Source organism: Heloderma suspectum, chromosome 4 (assembly GCF_057233095.1).
Source record: "Heloderma suspectum isolate Gila_16-S chromosome 4, 16-S_ref, whole genome shotgun sequence".
In the NCBI taxonomy this organism is placed as follows: Eukaryota; Metazoa; Chordata; class Lepidosauria; order Squamata; family Helodermatidae; genus Heloderma; species Heloderma suspectum.
The window spans coordinates 65,433,322-65,454,283 of NC_139461.1; the positions used below are offsets into that span (position 1 = coordinate 65,433,322).

A 20,962-nucleotide genomic window follows, 5' to 3' on the forward strand; every position below is an offset into this window, starting at 1 on the left:
CACTTGTCTGGGCAGAAGAACAACCCACTAACAGTAACTCTGTCTTATCTGGATCACGTCTCAGGGTTTTGGCCCTTATCTAGTACACATTGTGCCCAGGGACTGGGTCAGAACACCCACTGCCTCACCTGGATTTGATGAAAAGGAGGGATAGAACTGGGAGTCATCTGCATATTGGTGACAGCTCAGTTCATATTTGTGGTAAACTCCCCCAGCAGTTTCATGTAGATGTTGAACAGCATGGGGGATAAAATAGAGCCCTGTGGCACCCTGTGCGATAACTGCCAAGGGACAGATGAATAATGCCCCAGCACCACTCCCATGAATTGGCCATCCAAGTAGGAACAGAAGCACTGCAGTGCAGTATCTCCAACTGCCAGCCCAGACAGACGATTCTGAAGGGTTGATGGTCTTGAAGCCACTGAGAGGTCCAAGACAATCAGCAGGGTCATGCACCTGTTCTCCCTCTCTTGGCAAGGATCATCCCATACGTTTCTGTTCCAAAACCAGCCCTGAAGCCGAGCTGAATTGGATCGTGATAATTAGTGCCAGCAACCACCTGCTCAAGCACCTTGCCCAGGAAGGGGCTATTAGCAACTTAATATCCTCTAACAAAGCCAATAGTTACTAACATCTTCTGGATCCGTGTGAGGCTTAATAGAGAGTGGCCTGATAACTGCCTCCTTTAAAGCAGCTGACGACCTCCTGGACCTAACTGGACACTCTCTTCCTATTAGACATAAGAAGGCATGAAGGGTGGTTGACCAGACTTGGCCAAGCACCTAGTCCACAGCTTCAGGCCTCAACCATCAAAACCCATCCATTAAAATTGAATCAGATGGTGCTCTGAACACGTCTACTAATGGAACTACATTAACAGTAGTGTCCATGTCATGACAAAGGTAAATGATCTTATCTTCAAAGTGTTGTGCAAACATGCCACAGCAATCTACCAAGGTTTCCACCATCTCTCTCCCTCCCCAGATTGCAAAAAACCATGAACCACTTAGAAAAGGTCCTCTGCACAACACTGAGAAGATGCAGGGCTAATGGAAAAGATCTCCCTATGTGCCACCATCATCCCCACAAGTTTGGCTCGATGATGAGTTCTAACCTGGGTTCGGTCAGGTTTGGCACTAGTTTTCCTCCACCTGCATTCTAGCCATCTTCCCTCTTACTTCATTGTCCCCAGCTCAGGTGGGAAGTTATGAAATGTGAACTGCCCTACGGTTTTTCTACACGAGGCTGTTAATGATCTGCATTGACTTTCTGTTTCCTCGCTAAACTGAGATTAAACCACTGCAGGAGGAGTCTTTCTTTTACTGCTTTTCCACTACATAACCTCTAGGTGGCATTGTAGTATACCAAAATAGCACAAATACACACGAGGAAATCACCCTTTCTTTTGCCCTGAGAAATGATCCCCATTTTCCCTGGTCTTAAAAAAAGCTCTCAGAAAGTGCAGATTACAAATGGAAGTGAAACTGTACGGTCACACCATTGTCTCAAAAATCTATATACACACGATAATTAGGGAATGATGAGCACACAACAAAGGCCTCATGTAGAAAAGCTCCTAGTCATCTCTGCCTTCCACGAGTGCTCAGGGCTTCAACAGGAGCATGAGCCCCAGCAGCATGAAAATCCACAGAGACCTCTGGAATCCATCCGAATCCATTTAGAGCTGCTTGGGAGGATCACTGCAGAGAGGTCATATCCATGCAGGTCATTATTCACACTATTCATCTTTGTGATGCTTCCCAAAGCGTCCCCCAAGGGCTCTCAGTACATTTCCTGGTATTTTCTGGTGTTTGTCTCGCAAAGCTTCGAATGCAATTTTTGCCTATTAGAAGGAAAGAGGGGGGGAAACCACATTGGTTTAGAATCACAGGTATACTTAGGGCCTTGCTATAAAAGAGGCCATAATTCTAACAAGTCATTTAAACGTCCCCTGTTCGCATCATTACAATTTAGCATTCTAGTCCAATTTTCACCTATGTTGGAGAAATCATGCCACCATCGGCTGTTGTATACTGGCAGAGAGTGACAATCATTTCCTTTCTCCGTCTTCACTCGACATCAGCTCCAGATGCTCTTGGATGAGACTGTTTATCTGGCTCCATGTGAGTAGTGGCTCAAGTGGGGCTTTGGCACAGAAACTGCTTTGATCGCCCAGTATGATGACTAGGAATGGGCAACCCCCCCAACATCCTTTCTGGAGGGGCTTCTGCCACAGGGACGTCCGGGCCACTTGGGGCCCCGTGGATTTTTCCACAACCCTGCTGCATCCACTGGAGTTTGTAGAGCAGCTTTCCAGCTTTCAAAAAGATTTGATATGCTAATTGTATGGAGTTTGTTCTCCAATATACGTCTGCAATGTGGCTGGTAAGAATCCTTATGCTGAAAAGGTTACAAGCCCAGTTCTTTCCTTGAGTTCTTACTGTATATGAAAGTAAGATAAGCTTGGGATCACATTGAGAGACTGCAGAGAGTCTTCTTACCTAGGGAGGTGTTGGGGTCTCCCACACTGGAGGCCTTCAAGATGAGGCTGGGTAGCCATCTGTCAGGGATGCTTTGACTTGGATTCTTGCATTGAGCAGGGGTTGGACTCAGTGGTCTTCTAGCCTCTTCCAACCCCGCTATTCTATGAATATTGAAATTAGTGTGTCATCAGCATACTGATGGCTACATACTCCAGAACTCCAGGTGACCCTACTCAATGGTGTCATGTAGATGTTAAATAGCATGGTAGACAAACCCAACCCCTGCTGAACCACACTACACAGGCCGCAGAGTTGAGCAATATCCCTCAAGCACCACCTTCTGGAGCTGACCATCCAAATAGGAATGAAACCACCTCAAGGACTCCACCCTTCCAGGTCAGACAGTCATCCCAGAAGGATACCATGGCTGATGATGCTGAAAGCCCCTGACAACTCAAGGAGAATCAACAGGGTCACACTTTCCCTGTCTGTCACGACATAGGTCATAGGGATGCTGGAGAAATCTGCTGGGGACTGAAATGAGGCTGTATTCCAAAGAATCCAACCTCCAGAGTCCATAGAGGACTGGCCGCTTTCACCTCGGCATCCGCAAGAGGGTGGCTCTCCAGCTTTCAAAAAGATGTGACAGGCTAATGGAAGCTGCCATTAGCCTATCACAGGAAAATTCCAGCCATAACTGGTATATTTTACGCCATTTGTGGCAGTAAAGCATTACCTTTTGTAAGTTGCTGCCTTTTACAGCTGTATTTACCTAAAGTTTGTTAGTAATACTTCTCCCTCCTTCTGTTTCTCTTCTGTCTTTTGCAATAGTGTTTCCTCAGTTTCCTAAGCTCCTTCCTATGGAGTTTGTTCTCCAATATACGTCTGCAATTTGACCAGTAAGAATCCTTATGCTGAAAAGGTTACAAACCCAGTTCTTTCCTTGAGTTCTTACGGTATATGAAAGTAAGATAAGCTTGGATCATGCTGAGAGACTGCAGAGAGTCTTCTTACCTAGGGAGGTGGTGGGCTCTCCCACACTGGAGGCATTCAAGATGAGGCTGGACAGCCCTCTGTCAGGGATGCTCTGACTTGGATTCCTGCATTGAGCAGGGGGTTGGACTCGATGGACTTCTAGGCCCCTCCCAACCCTCCTATTCTATGATTATTGAAATTAGCGTGTCATCAGCATGCATACTTCTCCCTCCTTCTGTTTCTCTTCTTTCTTTTGCAATAGTGTTTGCTCAGTTTCCTTAACTCCTTCTATGGAGCTACTTCATATTCTTCAAATTATTTGGTTATAGTGCTAGCATTCCTCTGCTGATGGACTAGATGTTCCTGCTTCATCTTCATCCTTTTCTACTTTTTTGTCCTTCCTACCCATCATTAAAAAATGCACAATTTTCCCAGATGTAGGACCTGTTTCCATTCAATCTGTAAAAGCTATAACTGTCAGTAATTAATTCTGCCACTAATTAATTTATCTGCAAAATTAATCAAATGTCGAGAATGTACAGCTGTTGATTTTAAATAAATCACTTTATTCATTTGCTTTGTCCAAGAAAATTAATTATACATAAATTATTGTAATTAGAATTAATTGAAATTCTTCCTAATAAAAGTTAACATTAAGATGTGAGGCAATCAGTTCATAACATTTATAACACTGAAAATTCATTGAGACTAATCAGAATTTGAAACTTGGTTAGGGAGTCAAGTCTTAAATAATAATCCTTTCAATCTATTCCTTTCTCTCAGTCTTTCCAAATTCTGAGCTCTGAGAGGACACACTGAGTCAGGAGCCTTGCCAATGCCAAAGCCACCTCGTCCATCCCTCCTGTGGGGCTGGTGGCCCCACAACTCCATCCGGAAAGGAAGGGGTGAAGAGAGAGACGGAGAGCAGCAGCTCTCCAGTTGGTCTCCCAGAAGGCCGACTTCTGGGTTGATTCCTCATAAAAGCAACACTGCAGCTGAGGCCAGCACCTCAGCGCGTGCCTCGGCGACACATGGAGCATGGTGCTGAGCACTCAGCACCACACTTGGAGCCAAACTGGAGCTGGGAGCCTACCCTGATTGATCTGGGGATGTGCGTGCTCGGTGGGGACACGTCTGCCTAGATGTGGAGCAGCCAACTTTCAAAGACCCCTTAGGATGCAGTCATGTGGGAATGACCATAAGCCTCCGAACTCATGGCTTATGGCCACCCAGTGGTGAGTGGGAGGAGCAGCAAAGGTGCTCTTCACCTCCATATCGCTCCCGCTCTGCGATTTAGTTAGATGGGTCTTTTTGGCCATCTAGCTCAGGCGCTGGGGAGGGGGAAGGAAGGAGGCTGTGGAGGCCGGAGGATTCCTCATTAGCCAGCCTCCCTAGGACCAATGCTCTTCAACATTTTTATTAATGAATTGGAGGAGGAGGTGCAGGGAATGCTGATCAAATCTGCAGATGACACAAAATTGGGCAGGATAGCTAATACTTTGGAAGACGGAAATCAAATTCAAAGTGATCTTGATAGATTGGCATGCTGGGCAGAAAACAACAGAATGACATTTAATAGGGAGAAATGCCAAGTTCTGCACTTAGGAAAAAGAAACCAAAGGCACAGTTACAAGATGGGAGATATGTGGCTCAACAACACTACAAGCGAGAAGGATCTTGGAATTGTTGTAGATCACAAGCTGAATATGAGCCAACAATGTGATGTGGCTGCAAAAAAGGCAAATGCTATTTTGGGCTGCATTCATAGAAGCATAGCTTCCAAATCCCGTGAAGTACTAGTTCCCCTCTACTCAGCACTGGTTAGGCCTCATCTGGAGTACTATGTCCAGTTCTGGGCACCACACTTGAAGAAGGATGCAGACAAACTGGAGAGGGTTCAGAGGAGGGCAACAAAGATGATCAGGGGACTGGAATCAAAGCCCTATGAAGAGAGACTGAAAGAACTGGGCACGTTTAGCCTTGAGAAGAGAAGACTGAGGGGAGACATGATAGCACTCTTCAAGTACTTGAAAGGTTGTCTCAGAGAGGAAAGCCAGGATCTCTTCTCGATCATCCCAGAGTGCAGGACATGGAATAATGGGCTCAAGTGACAGGAAGCCAGATTCCGGCTGAACATCAGGAAAAAGCTCCTGACTGTTAGAACGATATGACAATGGAACCAATTACCTAGGGAGGTGGTGAGCTCTCCCACACTGGAGGCGTTCAAGACGAGGCTGGACAGCCCTCTGTCAGGGATGCTCTGACTTGGATTCCTGCATTTAGCAGGGGGTGGACTCAGTGGCCTTGTAGGCCCCATCCAACTCTACTATTCTATGATTCTATGATTATTAATCCCAACACTCACATGACCTTCTCCTCATGGTTTCCCAGAATCTTAGGGCACTTACTTTTTCAACTAGTTGTTCAGCAGTTATATCTGGATCATATGGAATTGGTTGTCCAATATATGTTCGAAATTTGACTGGTAAGAATCCAAATGCAGGAAAAGTTACAAACCCAGTTTTTTCATTAAGCCATCTCATTAGACCTGTATATGAAATCAAGATAAGTTTGGGATGAGATATTGAGAGACTGAAGAGAGTCTTCTTGAAATTAGCTGGGGCTTTGCAAAGAGAGGTTTCTTGAAATTAGCTGGGGCTTTGCTTGCACATGTAGCATCTGTTATGAAAAGTCTGAGAAAATTAGCATGAGTTACCGCATATATCATGGCTGCAATCTATAAGCTCTGTGCATAGAAAGCATGAATACTGATGCATTCACAGGTTTTTCTCATCACAGAAATGTATGGAAAGCCTCTGAGAACATGTAAAGTTTTTCATCACATCCATTGCCATGCTCTGTAATGAAAATGTAGGAGAAAGGAAAACCCATATATACTACTCTTTAATCAGCTTTCAGAATAGATATGGAAGCCTACCAAATTCCTATGTGCATAAACTAGATTAAAGAAATACCTACAGCCAGACCTCTTGCTTTTTTTCTTCAGATGTAAGTCCCACTGTATTCAACAAGGATTATTCCTAACTAAGGGTGCATAGGTATGCTATCTACAAAACACACTCCTAAGAAAGTATGAAGTATAACTTACGTATCTTTCCATATGTCCTGTATCCCTCTTGCAGATTCTGTGTAAATATAGGGATAATGGGCTAAAAGAGATCAAAAGACAGACATTATTACAACATTGCTGTTGTTGTCGCTTCAGCCCATGTAGATCACTGAAAATGCAGAGTTTGGACACATGGAGAGGAGAAACTTGATGAGATATCCTCTAGGGTTCTGTCACCAGCTAAGTGTATTGAAGGATCATTTTGAGAAGTGAATAGGGAATGGCAGACCAGGCTCCTGTCCCCCACGGACGTGCTGCTACCTCCATTCTCCATAGAGTTACTGCTCCTCTTTTGCTTCTGAGGTTCACAAAATTGAACCTGGTTGCGGCATAGTCACACTTAATGATTTGGTTTGGACATTCAGTTCCTGGCTCACTGAACCAGACTTGGCACCTGGAAACAGGGGACAGGACAGAGCAGTTTCTCTCCCATCACCTCCAACAAGGAGGCAGCATGGCCCTATAACAATTTTTCTGTCTTAACACAGTTTCTGTGATAAGAGCAAAGATGGAAGAAATGGTGGGGAAATAAAGGAGTGTTACAAGTTGAAGACTTTGTTGTCTGGACAGCCCATAAAATTCTCTGAATGAGGCAGGGCGATAGCAGAATAAAAGCCCCATCTGGAAGCACCCTACGAATAATGTAATTGTCAACTTCTTTCTTAGTACCAAACTAGTTGTTGTTGTTGTTGTTCAGTCGTTCAGTCGTGTCCGACTCTTCATGACTCCATGGACCATAGCACGCCAGGCCTTCCTGTCCTGCGCTCTCTCCCGGGGCGTGCTCAAGTTCATATTCATTGTATCCGTGATGCTATCTAGCCATCTCATCCTCTGCCGTCCCCTTCTCCTTTTGCCTTCAGTCTTTCCCAGCATCAGGGTCTTTTCCAGGGAGTTTTCTCTTCGCATTAGGTGGCCAAAATATTGGAGCTTCAGCTTCATTATCTGTCCTTCCAATGAGCACTCAGGGTTGATTTCCTTTAGGATGGACTGATTTGACCTCCTTGCAGTCCAGGGGACTCGTAAGAGTCTTCTCCAGCACCACAGTTTGAAAGCATCGATTCTTCGGCGCTCAGCCTTCCTTATAGTCCAGCTCTCACAGCCATACATTACTACTGGGAAAACCATAGCTTTGATTAGACGGACCTTTGTCGGCAAGGTGATGTCTCTGCTTCTTACTATGCTGTCTAGGTTTGCCATAGCTTTCCTCCCAAGGAGCAAGCGTCTTTTAATTTCATGGCTACAGTCACCATCTGCGGTGATCTTGGAGCCCAAGAAAGTAAAATCTGTCACTGCTTTCATTTCTTCCCCTTCTATATGCCAGGAAGTGATAGGGCCAGATGCCATGATCTTCGTTTTTTTAATGTTGAGTTTCAAACCAGCTTTTGCACTCTCCTCCTTATAGAATCATAGAATCATAGAATAGTAGGGTTGGAAGGGGCCTACAAGGCCATCGAGTCCAACCCCCTGCTCAATGCAGGAATCCAAGTCAGAGCATCCCTGACAAATGGCTGTCCAGCCTCGTCTTGAAGGCCTCCAGTGTGGGAGAGCCCACCACCTCCCCAGGTAATTGGTTCCATTGCCGTATTGCTCTGACACTCAGGAAGTTTTTCCTGATGTTCAGTCGGAATCTGGCTTCCTGTAACTTGAGCCCATTATTCCGTGTCCTGCACTCTGGGATAATCAAGAAGAGATCCTGGCCTTCTTCTCTGTGACAACCTTTCAAGTACTTGAAGAGCGCTATCATATCTCTCCTCAGTCTTCTCTTCTCAAGGCTAAACATGCCCAGTTCTTTCAGTCTCTCTTCATAGGGCTTTGTTTCCAGTCCCCTGATCATCTTTGTTGCCCTCCTTTGAACCCTCTCCAGCTTGTCTGCATCCTTCTTAAAGTGTGGTGCCCAGAACTGGACACAGTACTCCAGATGAGGCCTAACCAGTGCTGAGTAGAGGGGAACTAGTACTTCCCGGGATTTGGAAGCGATGCTTCTATGAATGCAGCCCAAAATAGCATTTGCCTTTTTTGCAGCCACATCACATTGTTGGCTCATATTCAGCTTGTGATCGACGACAATTCCAAGATCCTTCTCGCTCGTAGTGTGGTTGAGCCACGTATCCCCCATCTTGTAACTGTGCATTTGGTTTCTTTTTCCTTTTTCTTTTCCTTCACCCTCAACAAGAGGCTCTTGAGATCCTCTTCGCTTTCTGCCATTAGGGTGGTATCGTCTGCATATCGGAGGTTGTTGATAATTCTCCCGGCAATCTTAATTCCGACCTGTGATTCATCCAACCCGGTGTTTCTCATGATGTACTCTGCATATAAGTTAAATAAGCAGGGTGACAATATGCAGCCTTGTCGTACTCCTTTCCCAATTTTGAACCAATCGGTTGTTCCATGTCTGGTTCTTACTGTTGCTTCTTGACCCTCGTACAGGTTTCTCAGGAGACAGGTAAGGTGGTCTGGTACTCCCATCACTTTAAGAATTTGCCACAGTTTGTTGTGATCCACACAATCAAAGGCTTTAGCGTAGTCAATGAAGCAGAAATAGACGTTTTTCTGGAATTCTCTTGCTTTCTCCATGATGCAGCGAATGTTGGCGATTTGATCTCTAGTTCCTCTGCCTCTTCGAAACCCAGCTTGTACTTCCGGTAGTTCTCGGTTCGCATACTGCTGAAGCCTAGCTTGTAGGATTTTGAGCATCACCTTGCTGGCATGTGAAATGAGCGCAATGGTGCGGTAGTTTGAACACTCTTTGGCGTTGCCCTTCTTTGGAATTGTAATGTAAACTGACCTTTTCCAGTCTTGTGGCCACTGTTGAGTGTTCCAGATTTGTTGGCATATTGAATGCAGCACTTTAACAGCATCATCTTTTAGGATTTTAAATAGCTCAGCTGGAATACTGTCATCTCCGCTAGCTTTGTTGTTACTAATGCTTCCTAAGGCCCACTTGACTTCACTCTCGAGGATGTCCGGCTCAAGTTCAGTGACCGCACTATCATGGCTATCAGGGACATTCAGATCTTTCCTGTATAGTTCTTCTGTGTATTCTTGCCACCTCTTCTTAATCTCATCTGCTTCTGTTAGGTCCCTGCCTTCTTTGTCCTTTATCATGCCCGTCTTTGCACAAAACGTTCCCTTGAGATCTCCGATTTTCTTGAAGAGATCTCTAGTCTTTCCCATTCTGTTGTTTTCCTCGATTTCTCTGCATTGTTCATTTAAGAAGGCCTTCTTGTCTCTCCTTGCTATTCTCTGGAACTCTGCATTCAGTTGGGTATATCTTCCCCTTTCTCCCTTGCTTTTCGCTTCCCTTCTTTCGTGAGCTACTTGTAAAGCCTCATCAGACAGCCACTTGGCTTTCTTGCATTTCTTTTTCTTTGGGACGGATTTCGTTGCTGCCTCCTGAACAATGTTACGGACCTCCGTCCATAGTTCCTCAGGCACTCTGTCTATCAGGTCTAATCCCTTAAATCTATTCCTCACCTCCACTGTATATTCATCAGGGATATGATTTAGGTCATACCTGAACGGTTTAGTGGTTTTCCCTACGTTCTTCAATTTAAGCCGAAATTTTGCAAGAAGCAGCTCATGATCTGAGCCACAGTCAGCTCCAGGTCTTGTTTTTACTGACTGTATGGAGCTTCTCCATCTTTGGCTGCAAAGGACATAATCAATCTGATTTCGATATTGACCATCTGGTGACGTCCATGTGTAGAGTCGCCTCTTGTGCTGTTGGAAAAGAGTGTTTGCTATGATCAGCATGTTCTCTTGGCAAAACTCTATTAGCTTTTGTCCTGCTTCATTTTGTACACCAAGGCCATGCCTGCCTGTTATCCCGGTGATTTCTTGACTTCCTACTTTAGCATTCCAATCCCCTATGATGAAGAGGACATCTTTTTTTGGTGTTAGTTCTAGAAGGTGTTGTAGGTCTTCATAGAACCGATCAACCTCAGCTTCTTCGGCCTCAGTGGTTGGGGCATAGACTTGAATTACTGTGATGTTGAATGGTTTGCCTTGGATTCGTACTGAGATCATTCTATCATTTTTGAGATTGTACCCCAGTACTGCTTTTCCCACCCTTTTGTTGACTATGAGTGGTACTCCATTTCTTCTAAGGGATTCTTGCCCACAATAGTAGATATGATGGTCACCTGAATTACATTCGCCCATGCCTGTCCATTTTAGTTCGCTGATTCCCAAGATGTCGATGTTCAATCTTGCCATCTCATGTTTGACCACCTCCAGCTTACCTTGATTCATTGATCTGACATTCCAGGTTCCTAAACAATATTGTTCTTTACAGCATCGGATTTTCTTTTCACCACCAGACACATCCACAGCTGAGTGTCCTTTCGGGTTTGGCCCAGCCGCTTCACTCTTTCTGGTGCTACTTGGAAACTACCAAACTAGGCAGGATGTTAAATGCATCTTTGCTTTTCTACTTGAAGAAATGTTTTTTTTTTTTTTTACTGCAACCTGGTGTTATATATCTTGGATTTAATATAGTAGCAATTAATCTCTGGCTACTTCAGAAGACACCAGCCACAGTTCAGCGTTGTTTGTCATCACTAAACAGAATTTTATGTTCTGAATGAAGTTGCTTCTTGCCTGAACAGGAAACAATTTAATAAGTACATCAGTTGAAGGGCTGGAACTGCATAGGAGGTGAATTAAAAGGAACACACTGCAGTTGAGAAGATCATTAACAGGGCTGAACAAAATTACACCACAAATAAACCCTCAGATCACAAGGGGGATGTACATTTAGCTTACTTAAAACCTAAAGATAAATCTAAAGAAATTGTCATGATTCTTTGCTTTTCTTTTTACTCTCTGGCCATACAGCCTTTATCCACATTTGCCAAGGCTGATTGGTGCCTCCAAAGATGCTGTCAGCCTTAGGCAAATGCTGGGATGGCTGTGCTCAAAGAGAGCACACTGCTGACACCTGCCCTGGCTCCCAAGGGAAGGCATCATTGTCAGGAGGGCCAGGAGATGCCTTATGATGGTGAAGATCCCTTCTGAAAGAGCCCCAAGGGGGCCAAAAGCATGTTAAAACAGATGCATGAATTCATCTCCGGAACCCATGAGAAGCCTCTGCAGTAGCTCTAAGGCTGAAGGGAGCGGGCAGAAGTCCATTCCACCCTTCTCCCCGGGCCTCTAATTGAGGCTGCGCAAGGAGACTCTGAGGACACCCCGCACCGCGTCCAGAGTTCCCAGGTCATTTTGCGGGCCTCCCAGTGCTGGGTCTCTAGAACATTCCCCGGTGTGAGAAGTTGAGGAAGGCAGGAAGGGCACTCCCTGGTGGAGCTCCCTGGTCCTTAAACATTTGCACATTCCGGGGGTAGCTTTTCTGCCTCTTATTCACAAGGTTGGCTGGACTATTTCCTAAGCTAAATATGGAGAGGGTTTACCAAATAGTCCAGAATTTCAAAATACACAACCATGTGGAGTTATCTGCATCGTTACCTCTGTAAAGTTGGTGCAAGGAATGAGAAATATAGAAAAGTAGGAATGAGGACACATACAGTTTGCTTCTTCCTGTGGCCAGGTAATACACATAACCAGCTTGCCTCGTGGTAGCATGTGGCTTATGATGAGGTCACAATTAGCCTGTGACATAAGTACGTAGATTACAACCAGTTGTAAGTAAATAGATTACCACCAATTGTAAGTAAACAATGGGCAGTCAACAGAGTGGAAACAGGCCCAACTGCAGTAACTGCTCTGAAGAGCCATGAAAAGGGAAGCAGCCAACATCTCCCCTTTGTGGGCTTGCTGGAGACTCGGGGAAGTGTTGAATGAGAGGAAGATGTTGACAAGTGTTAGTCTAACACTTCATAGCAGGAGGATTTCATTGCCAAGTGGGAGATATTGTCCGCTCCTTTTTGGTGCAGCTACTTCTCTCCTTCTCCCCCTTGTTTTGGTGCCTCTCAATTGTGAATTGGGTTCCTCCTTTCGCTCGGCAGTATTTTCCCCAGGTTCTTGGCAGCTGCACTCATATTAGCCTATATGCCGCCTCGTCTTGTCAGTTTCCTTGTATGTTACTACTCCACTTTGGCACTCCGTTTGACAGCTGAAACATCCAGGGAAATTCACAAGACAAGGCTACGCATATCAGACAGGTGAATCTGCACCCTGCTGCCCTTGCGAAAGAACATTAATAATAATAATAATAATAATAATAATCTGAACACTTTTGCATATTTTCAAAGGACCAAAATACTAATAATTTTCAAAGTTTTGAAAAAGCGATGGTCCCCTCAAAGTATCATTTGGACATCGGTGGCGGGGCAGTCACTGGCAAGGGAGGGTGGAGGTGCTGGTGGCGAGATCACGAAGAGTGACAGGGTTTTTTGTTGCTCTTGCCAATCACCACTCTAGCTGATTCCAGCAACCATGATACATTTAGTGTCTTAGGTTCAGATGACACAAAAATGAGGGTATGAACAACCCTAAAACAATCCATGCATTCTCAGGTGACTTTTTGGAGAAAAATAAGCTGCCCTGCAGAAAATGCATCGGGTTGGGGAATACAACAACCCACCACATCTGGCTGCCCATGAGGGGTTGTCTTGTCATGCAAACCCAGTCAATATGAGAATCAGAGACAACCCACTCACCACTTTTGCATCTATGGCTACTTGAGCAAACCCTTGACGTTTATTCCAATGAAGATTATAATTCTTATCTCCATAGTTAAGCTCTGGAAGTCCTCCAGGTGAGATACCCAACAGATGCCCTTTCTTCAGAATTTCCACACATTCTTCTCTGGTGTAATAGTGACCACGATTGACTTTAAGATACATCCGTAGTCCTGCAAAAATTGATTCTTGCTTAGGAGGGTATATAAAGAGAGTGGGAGAGCCAGTAAGAGCAGAGTCAGGAAGACCAGAGAATGAAGAGATAGTAGGAGGAAGCAGGCTGGAAAAGTCTAAGTGCAGCTAGGGTAGAGGAACTTGCATTTTTGCAACCTTTATTTTCTCTTCATGCCTTTTGTATCACTCAGCTCTATACTGTAAATACTTTTAGTTATAATTTGCTTGCTTTGATTTACCAGTAAACGGTTGTGGTTAAAGCTGGTATCTAGAGTGTCAATCACACCAGGTCTCCAGCCTAAACTCCACATTACTGGAAAGGGGAAAGTAAAAGAAGGCAGATGGGGCTGTTAAAGAGACAAGAGATTCTTAAGGAGTTGCTCAGGGGGTCCAGGTCATAAGGGGAACCCTGATCATATCATATTTCCTACATGACACCAACAAAAACTTGGATTGTTTGTACAGGACAGTGAATATATTTTTGGGTCACTTTACACATTTGAAATTGTGAGAGTGTTGTGGGTACTCTCATAAAATGGCTGCCATGGCAGGGACTTTAATATTCACAGAATTGCTGCCAGCCTGCCACACAGAATTTTGCCAGACACAAAACACCCAACTCCCAGAAGGCAGAGGTGAGACTGAAAGAAAAGTAACTTGCCCAAGAAACTAATTACAAGGCAGAGGTAGAGTCTGAGCTCCAAAACACAAAACAATTATTTTTATTAATTAAAAATAATCAAAAATTATTAAATATTATTTAATATTATATTATATTATTTTGATTATCAAAAATAATAAAAAATTATTTTGAACCCAAAGAAAGGTGGCATTGCCCTTTTGCTTTGACCATGCCAACTTTCCAGTTTTATTTTTAATGTAAAAAAAGTTTTAAAAAATAAAAAATCAGGAGGGGCAGTGAGCCTGATGGGTGCCAAGAGAGGTCTCCATGTTGGAAATCTCCACATTGGAGACCCCAGGATTAGGGATTCTGCTGCTGCCCTTCGGTCTCATTGTTGAAATCACAGAGATGTTCTCAGATTTGGTGTTGAGGATTCCCAGGCATGTCATCCTAGGTGGGTCTGGTCTTTGGCTAGTTTTCAGTAGCCTTACTGAGCAACTGTGCTGGAAGAAGTATTGTGGAGAGCAAGCGAGCAACCCAGGGTGCTTATGGCCCTCTGCTGCCCTCAACTGGGTCGTTATGGCCACCCATTCAGAAGAGTCACTCTCCTTCAAGTGGCTGCTAGCCTTGGTACTGCAGCTGGAGGTTGTCACTCTTCCTCTGGGCCAGAGTCTCCTCACTGGCCAAGATGGATTGTCACCTGGCTCTTGTTTGTTGTGGTCCACATTTGTAGAATACTACTCCCATTCTGGTTTTGGCTACCATTTTGTTTCAGTATACAAGACCTAGACTACAAAAACTGAAGAGTATTCTGGCACAGAGGCTTCCAACTCTTTCCTTACATACTGCTTTCAATTCTCCTTTCTGAGAAGAGTGGCAACATTGGATCAAAAGCCCGCATTTGCTAATGGCAATATGGTGAATGTTAGATGTAGGCTCGAACTAAATGTTAGATAAAGTTCTGTGAAATTTGCTCCATTTATTTTTTTTGGCTTTGTTTATCAATAGCAGCGTAGGGGAGGCTGCATCTGAGCAGAAGCAGGATGTGCGGAGAGAGACATTTCCCATCTGTTCCTTTTCTGCTCAAGATTGTCCCCCAGAAGCATGCTAATGGCATTTGCTAATGGCACAGATGTAGGCTCGAACTAATATTGCCACCCCCGGGGTGACAAACAGTGCTATCAAGAGGGAAACCAGAGAGAAAAGGGTTAAGCACTGTCTCCCCATCCATTCTGTCTCCACCCTCCAGCTTCCATGCAGCCTGGTGAGGCTGATACATTTTTTAAAAAAAATGGAGAGGAAAGAAACCTAGAATGCTGTGCAATGTGCACTTTGAGCCTTAATGTATATCCAGTGTACTGAAAATTCAAAAAATCTCAAGTGGCAATTAGAAAATTCCAAATTGCAAGTTAGAATCCTAAGTCAGGGAGGCCTTTTATTAAAAAAATAAATAGTTCTATTACAAAACTTACAGGATCAATTTTTACCTGGTAGAAATCTAAAGAGACGGTGAATCACAGAATAGCACAATCTTCCTGTGACTCTATAGATCCTCCATATAAACAAACAATAATCCATCGGTATGGCTCCATGGAAAAAAACAATAATCCCTGGTCCTCTTGGTAGATTTTCTATTCCGCAAACCTCATAACCTGTAAATGGTACAGCAAGCAATGGCTTCAGTACTGTTTCATGTTCATGCAGATGACATTGTTTTCGATCTTGTTAATAGAAGAAAAGAGGATGGAATAAGGAAGGCCAACGAGTAAAATGCTATACCTTAATGTGAAGTTTAAGATACAAAGGAATCAAAAGGTATATTCTTAAGTTAAAAATAAGTTTAGAAGTGAATGTGTGAAGTGTAAATTTGCAATTGCTGTGCTGAAAAACCTGCAGTGGTGAAATTATATCCTCAGTCATGATTAAGGAGGTACAAGCAGGAATGATTTGTGAAAATGCTCACAAAGTAAAAAACTCAGTTTAGATTCTTCCAGGTTTTTAATGCCTGATACGACAAAAGGAGCACATGGGAGAGATTTTGAAGGCCAAGAAGGAATTAGGGCCCACTGGAATCCGCTCCACCACTGCTGTTGAGCAACGGTTGCCTTTGGACTTCCCCCCAGAGACCAAGAGTGGTCAGATAATGATGCCGGACCTTTTAGCGATATCGGGGGTGTCTGGCTGGTTTCCTTCTAGACTGCATCTGCACTGTCCTGATGAGACTCTTCTGTTGTTGAAACAGTCCTGCTGTTTTCTGGCTTTACTTTGTCTTTGCACAGGACGTACGCAGCTCGCCCTTCTGCTGAGGGGTCCCTTGACTTCTGTCCTAAGGTCTGTACCTGATGACATCACTTGGGTCCAGTCCTCCCGCCTCGCCCTTCTGCCTTCAAAAAAAAAAAAAGAGGGCAGAACTCCCATGCTATGCTGCTCCTGTTGCCCTGGAGCTGGGGTGGCTGGCCTTTTCGGGCTGGGAGACAGCATTGGCCCCCATGGAACCCTTTGGTGGCCTCACGCACGAGCACACACACACACACACACACACTCACACCTCCCCCCCGCCGACACTCGGATACAGCCATTCACACACATAGACACACATCCTCCTCCTCATCACAGGGCTCTACCCCTGCCCTGCTAGCAGCGCTCAGGACCACCGTCCGCAGCAGTTCACCAGCCATCTTGGTCGGGATCCCTGGGGAGAGGATTGAACCCCCTCTGGAGCCATCAGCGCTCCTTCTGGGGGACAGGGCACGAGAGGGAGCGATCCTGCCTGCCCTGGTTCCCTGCACAGACAGGCTCACGACAGCGCAGCAGACAGCTGTTTGGCCGGGCGCCAGCAGCCTGATTCTGCTGGGAAATGGCACACCAGGGGAGCCATCCCACGCTCCCCGTGTCCCTGCAGCACTGGGCTGCCGCCGCTGTGCCACACAGCCACTTGGCGAGCTCCAGAAAACCCTGGTTTGCGAGAAATCATGGCGCGTGGGGATGACTGTCTTTGCACACCCTGCGTGGCGGTGGCAATGGCAGCGGGGAGCGGTTGGGGTCAAGGCAGCCACGTCCATGACGGCCTCCATTTCAGGAATGGCTCCCAGGGACAGGAACGATGACAGCTGTGTGCGTACATAAGCCAGGTGCTGCTGCTCCCTCCACGGCGCATTTCGCCTGCCGCACGGGCCTCTCTGAGGCAACTGCTTCTGTTCTGAATCGGCCACATACCCTTTCAGTGACCCCAAAGCGTTAGGCAAGTTTGGTTTTTCTTGCATTTTCAAAAGAAAAGTTGATCCATTTTTCCTTACGTAATTCCAGGAAAAATCAAAGGCTGCAACTGCTTCAGGTGCTATGCAAACGCTGTATCTCTGAAAAGGTGCATTGTGAACCTGCCATTCAGAAAGCTTTCCTGAAGTATTTTTATAACTTTAATACCCACTTGGCTCCCCACCTAGAAGGAAGGATGGGGATTGGGTCCAAGGCAGAAAGCACAGTGTGTGCCTGGCTTAAATTCAGTTATTCATCATAATGTTCAAGTTATGTCGGGTTGCACAACATTCTCGGCTCATGATCAAATCACGTTGCAATAAAAGAAGAGGATAGCTGGATTCTCATTTGTCTTCTGAAATGAAGACATATTGCATGAGAGGAATAATTTGAAATCCAGCCCCTGAGAGAGTAAGTGAGAAAGTCATGCTTACCATGCAGCGCCCTTCCTAGAAGATCTGACACAGAGCCCAATATTTGCCTTGGCTTGTCCCATTGTTCACTTGTAAAATCGTCTGGTAAGTTCCAATTTTTTTTACTTATGAAATAGAATACACTACCAGTATAGAATGCGAATCCCATTACACCAAAGGGATAATACAGTATTGTCGAAATAACTGAGGTTATCAATGCACACACCAGATAGTTTTGATAATCTTCCAAAATGTAATTTGGCCAAGCCAGAGGTTCTTGCGCTAAAGTAGAGTTGGTATTTTCTGCTGTCATCTTCGGAATAAAAGACAAACTCAATAAAATCCTGTCCATGAACACACAATTTCTTCACTTGTTTCCCCCTGGAAAAAAGAGAGCACACAATTATCAGACTTACAGTACATTCCTAATCCACCAGCTGGAAGGGATCTGATGTGGCAGATGCTAATGCCAGATGCCTTCCACCAGATGCTGGTGGAATGTGCCCTCCACTGGGCTGTGGCAGCCCGCTCCACTGGATCTTTTTCCATCCCCCAATCCAGAGCTCAGCCAGGAATCCACTCCATCTGCAAAAGCTGCTGGTGGAGTTGCCAAAAAAGTGGGTGTAGCAAAATGTGCCTGGGGTGAATAAATGTACATCTCAGCCAAACCCGCTCCATTCCAAGGGCACACCCACTTCAAAGATGGAAAGTTACATCAGGCCAAGTAATGGTGTAAATAAATTATCTCCTAATTTAATGGGAAATTCAGAAAAACTGCCATGTACATCTGGACCCCATCACAGCATCTTTATAAAACCCACCCACGCAGACCTTAACTCTGATGATAGGTTACAGAGTGTGAGGCTGCATCTCCCTGGCCTCATGCCACTCAAAGTCAGAGCTCAAAACAGGGAAGTCTTGTGATGGGAACCTATTGAAGAAAGGCTGCTTTGAACAAGAGAGGGGAGCAGTTTACACTCAAAATCCAGACTTGGCAAAAGAAAAGCAAAACCCTCTTCACTATACAAGTGGGTGATCATCCATTCTGCTAACACCTTTCTGTTTGGAATCCGTACAGGCTGATCCCAACAGAATCGCTGCCATGAACACCAGCCTTCCACTCTCAGAAGTGGGACCCTTAGCAGCTAACCCAGGAAAGAGGTGGGCCACACCAAGTACTCCACCCCAACCACTGAGGCTGCTGGCTAACCATACATTTCCACTCATGTCTTGCTGTACCAGAAGTGGAAGGCCAAAGCCACACAGGCTGTCTCCACGTACAGAGGCCCAGCACAATGCACAAGAGGACAATAGGAAGAGCCACAGCACACACAACTGAGTCTGGGGAGAGAACAACAGAAGCAAGCTAAGCCTGTAGATGTGACAGTCAGTCTGTGGTATAACCAGATCTGAAAACGACGCAGAGAGCTGACTTGCTCTCTCCAAGCACTCCCAGGGCACTATGGGTTCCCCTGGCCAGATGATGGGGGGCAGGAATCTGTTGGAGTGTTACTCTAGTGACCGCCCCCCATCTTTCGTTCAGCCTGTTTTATGTGCAAATAAATCTTACATCATGGAAAGTCTCCAGTGACCTCCTTCTAAGGAAACGGAACCATGAGCAAGTACTGGAATTCCTGAAACTTCTCACTGCTTGGATCCAGAATCCTCGTTCTGTCAGCAGGCGGACCCTGCTTCTGGAATGACATTTGCATGTCCTCTTGTCTCTCTTGCAGTTCCCAAGTGCCCTCCAGATCTCCTCCAGGGTGATCTCACCTCCAGAGGGCTGGGAAAGCCCTAGAGATGTAGATGGGACATGGGGGGCTGGGGGAGAGCAGAGGAGAGGACATGGAAGTCCTGTTCCACAAGCAGTGTCCTCCTGCTGGCAGAATGATGAGTCTGGATCCAACCCACAGAACATAACCCATGACACACTGTGTTTTGAGTACTCTGCCTGAACCTAAACTTTGTCTTAACTATCCTAGGCTGGTATTAGATTGGAGGACAGTAAACCAGCTCAGGCCAGGTCCTGCCTAATACACATGAGGGTGTAGATGAGTGCGTATGTTTGGGGTGGTATAATTTAAATTGCAGCATTTATAGCCTGCAGGGGGAAGATGAACCCTCCCCTGTCCACCCTTTCCCACTCAAAATGCTCTGAAGTTAATATCAAAGCATTAAACAAATATCAGGTTTCGGACCCGTGGCCACTTACTTGTGGGGTGCCACAGGGTTCCATCCTCTCCCCGATGCTATTTAACATCTATGTGAAGCCGCTGGGGGCTATCATCAGGAGGTTTGGGGTGCAGTGTCATCAATATGCGGATGACACGCAGCTCTACCTCTCGTTTAAATCTTCACCAAGGTTGGCCGTAGAATCCCTGTCCAAATGTCTGGAGACGGTGAGTGGCTGGATGGGGAGAAATAGGCTGAAGCTGAACCCTGACAAAACCGAGGTACTTTTGGTGGGAGACAAGAGGAGGCTGGGGGATGTTGACCTGGTGTTGAATGGGGTACGGCTACCCTTGAAAGACCAGGTCCACAGCCTGGGAGTCATTTTGGACTCCCAGCTGTCCATGGAGGCTCAGGTGTCAGCTGTGAGCCGGACAGTGCTGTATCAACTCCATCTGATACGGCGGCTGCGCCCCTTCCTTCCCGACCATCTGCTCCCATCGGTAGTACATGCCCTGGTCTCCTCTCATTTAGACTACTGTAATGCGCTCTACATGGGGTTACCCTTGAAGACGGTTCGGAAACTGCAGCTGGTACAGAATGCGGCGGCTCGCCTGATTAAAGGCAGCCGCCGGCGAGATCACATCACTCCAGTGCTGAAGGAGTTGCACTGGTTACCAGTTGTTTTCTGGGCCAAATTCAAGGTGTTGGTTTTGACCTTTAAAACCCTATATGGTTCTGGCCCAGCCTATCTTAAGGAGCGCCTCCAGCAGCACCAGACAGGCCGCTTAACAAGATCAGCCTCGGATGGCCTTCTCTCTGTCCCATCAGCCAGGACAGCTAGACTGGTGGGGACGAGGGAGAGGGCCTTTTCTGTGGTGGCCCCCACTCTGTGGAACTCCCTCCCTAGGGAACTCTGTCATGCCCCCTCTTTAATGAGCTTCCGTCGTGCATTAAAAATGCTGTTGTTCAGGCAGGCATTTGGGGTGGGTTAGGGTATTTTAGAAAATGTTTTTATTATAGAATTTTATTGTTTTAAACTGTTTTTATTGTATGTTGTACATCGCCCAGAGTGGCTGGGTGACCAGCCAGATGGGCAATTAATA

The 20,962-nt window shown here is 45.6% G+C and overlaps 1 protein-coding gene across 1 annotated transcript; it reads right to left on the minus strand.

Annotated features, from left to right (window-relative positions):
* Positions 1 to 1,738: 1,738 nt before the first annotated feature.
* Positions 1,739 to 18,039, minus strand: LOC146346950 (DGAT1/2-independent enzyme synthesizing storage lipids-like). The gene is made up of 6 exons (XM_084848068.1): positions 17,709 to 18,039; positions 15,507 to 15,671; positions 13,203 to 13,396; positions 6,568 to 6,628; positions 5,867 to 6,006; positions 1,739 to 1,843 (listed from the first exon to the last, which is right to left on the minus strand). Exons 1-6 carry the CDS (start codon positions 18,037 to 18,039, stop codon positions 1,739 to 1,741), a joined length of 996 nt encoding a protein of 331 aa, XP_084704194.1.
* Positions 18,040 to 20,962: the final 2,923 nt, after the last annotated feature.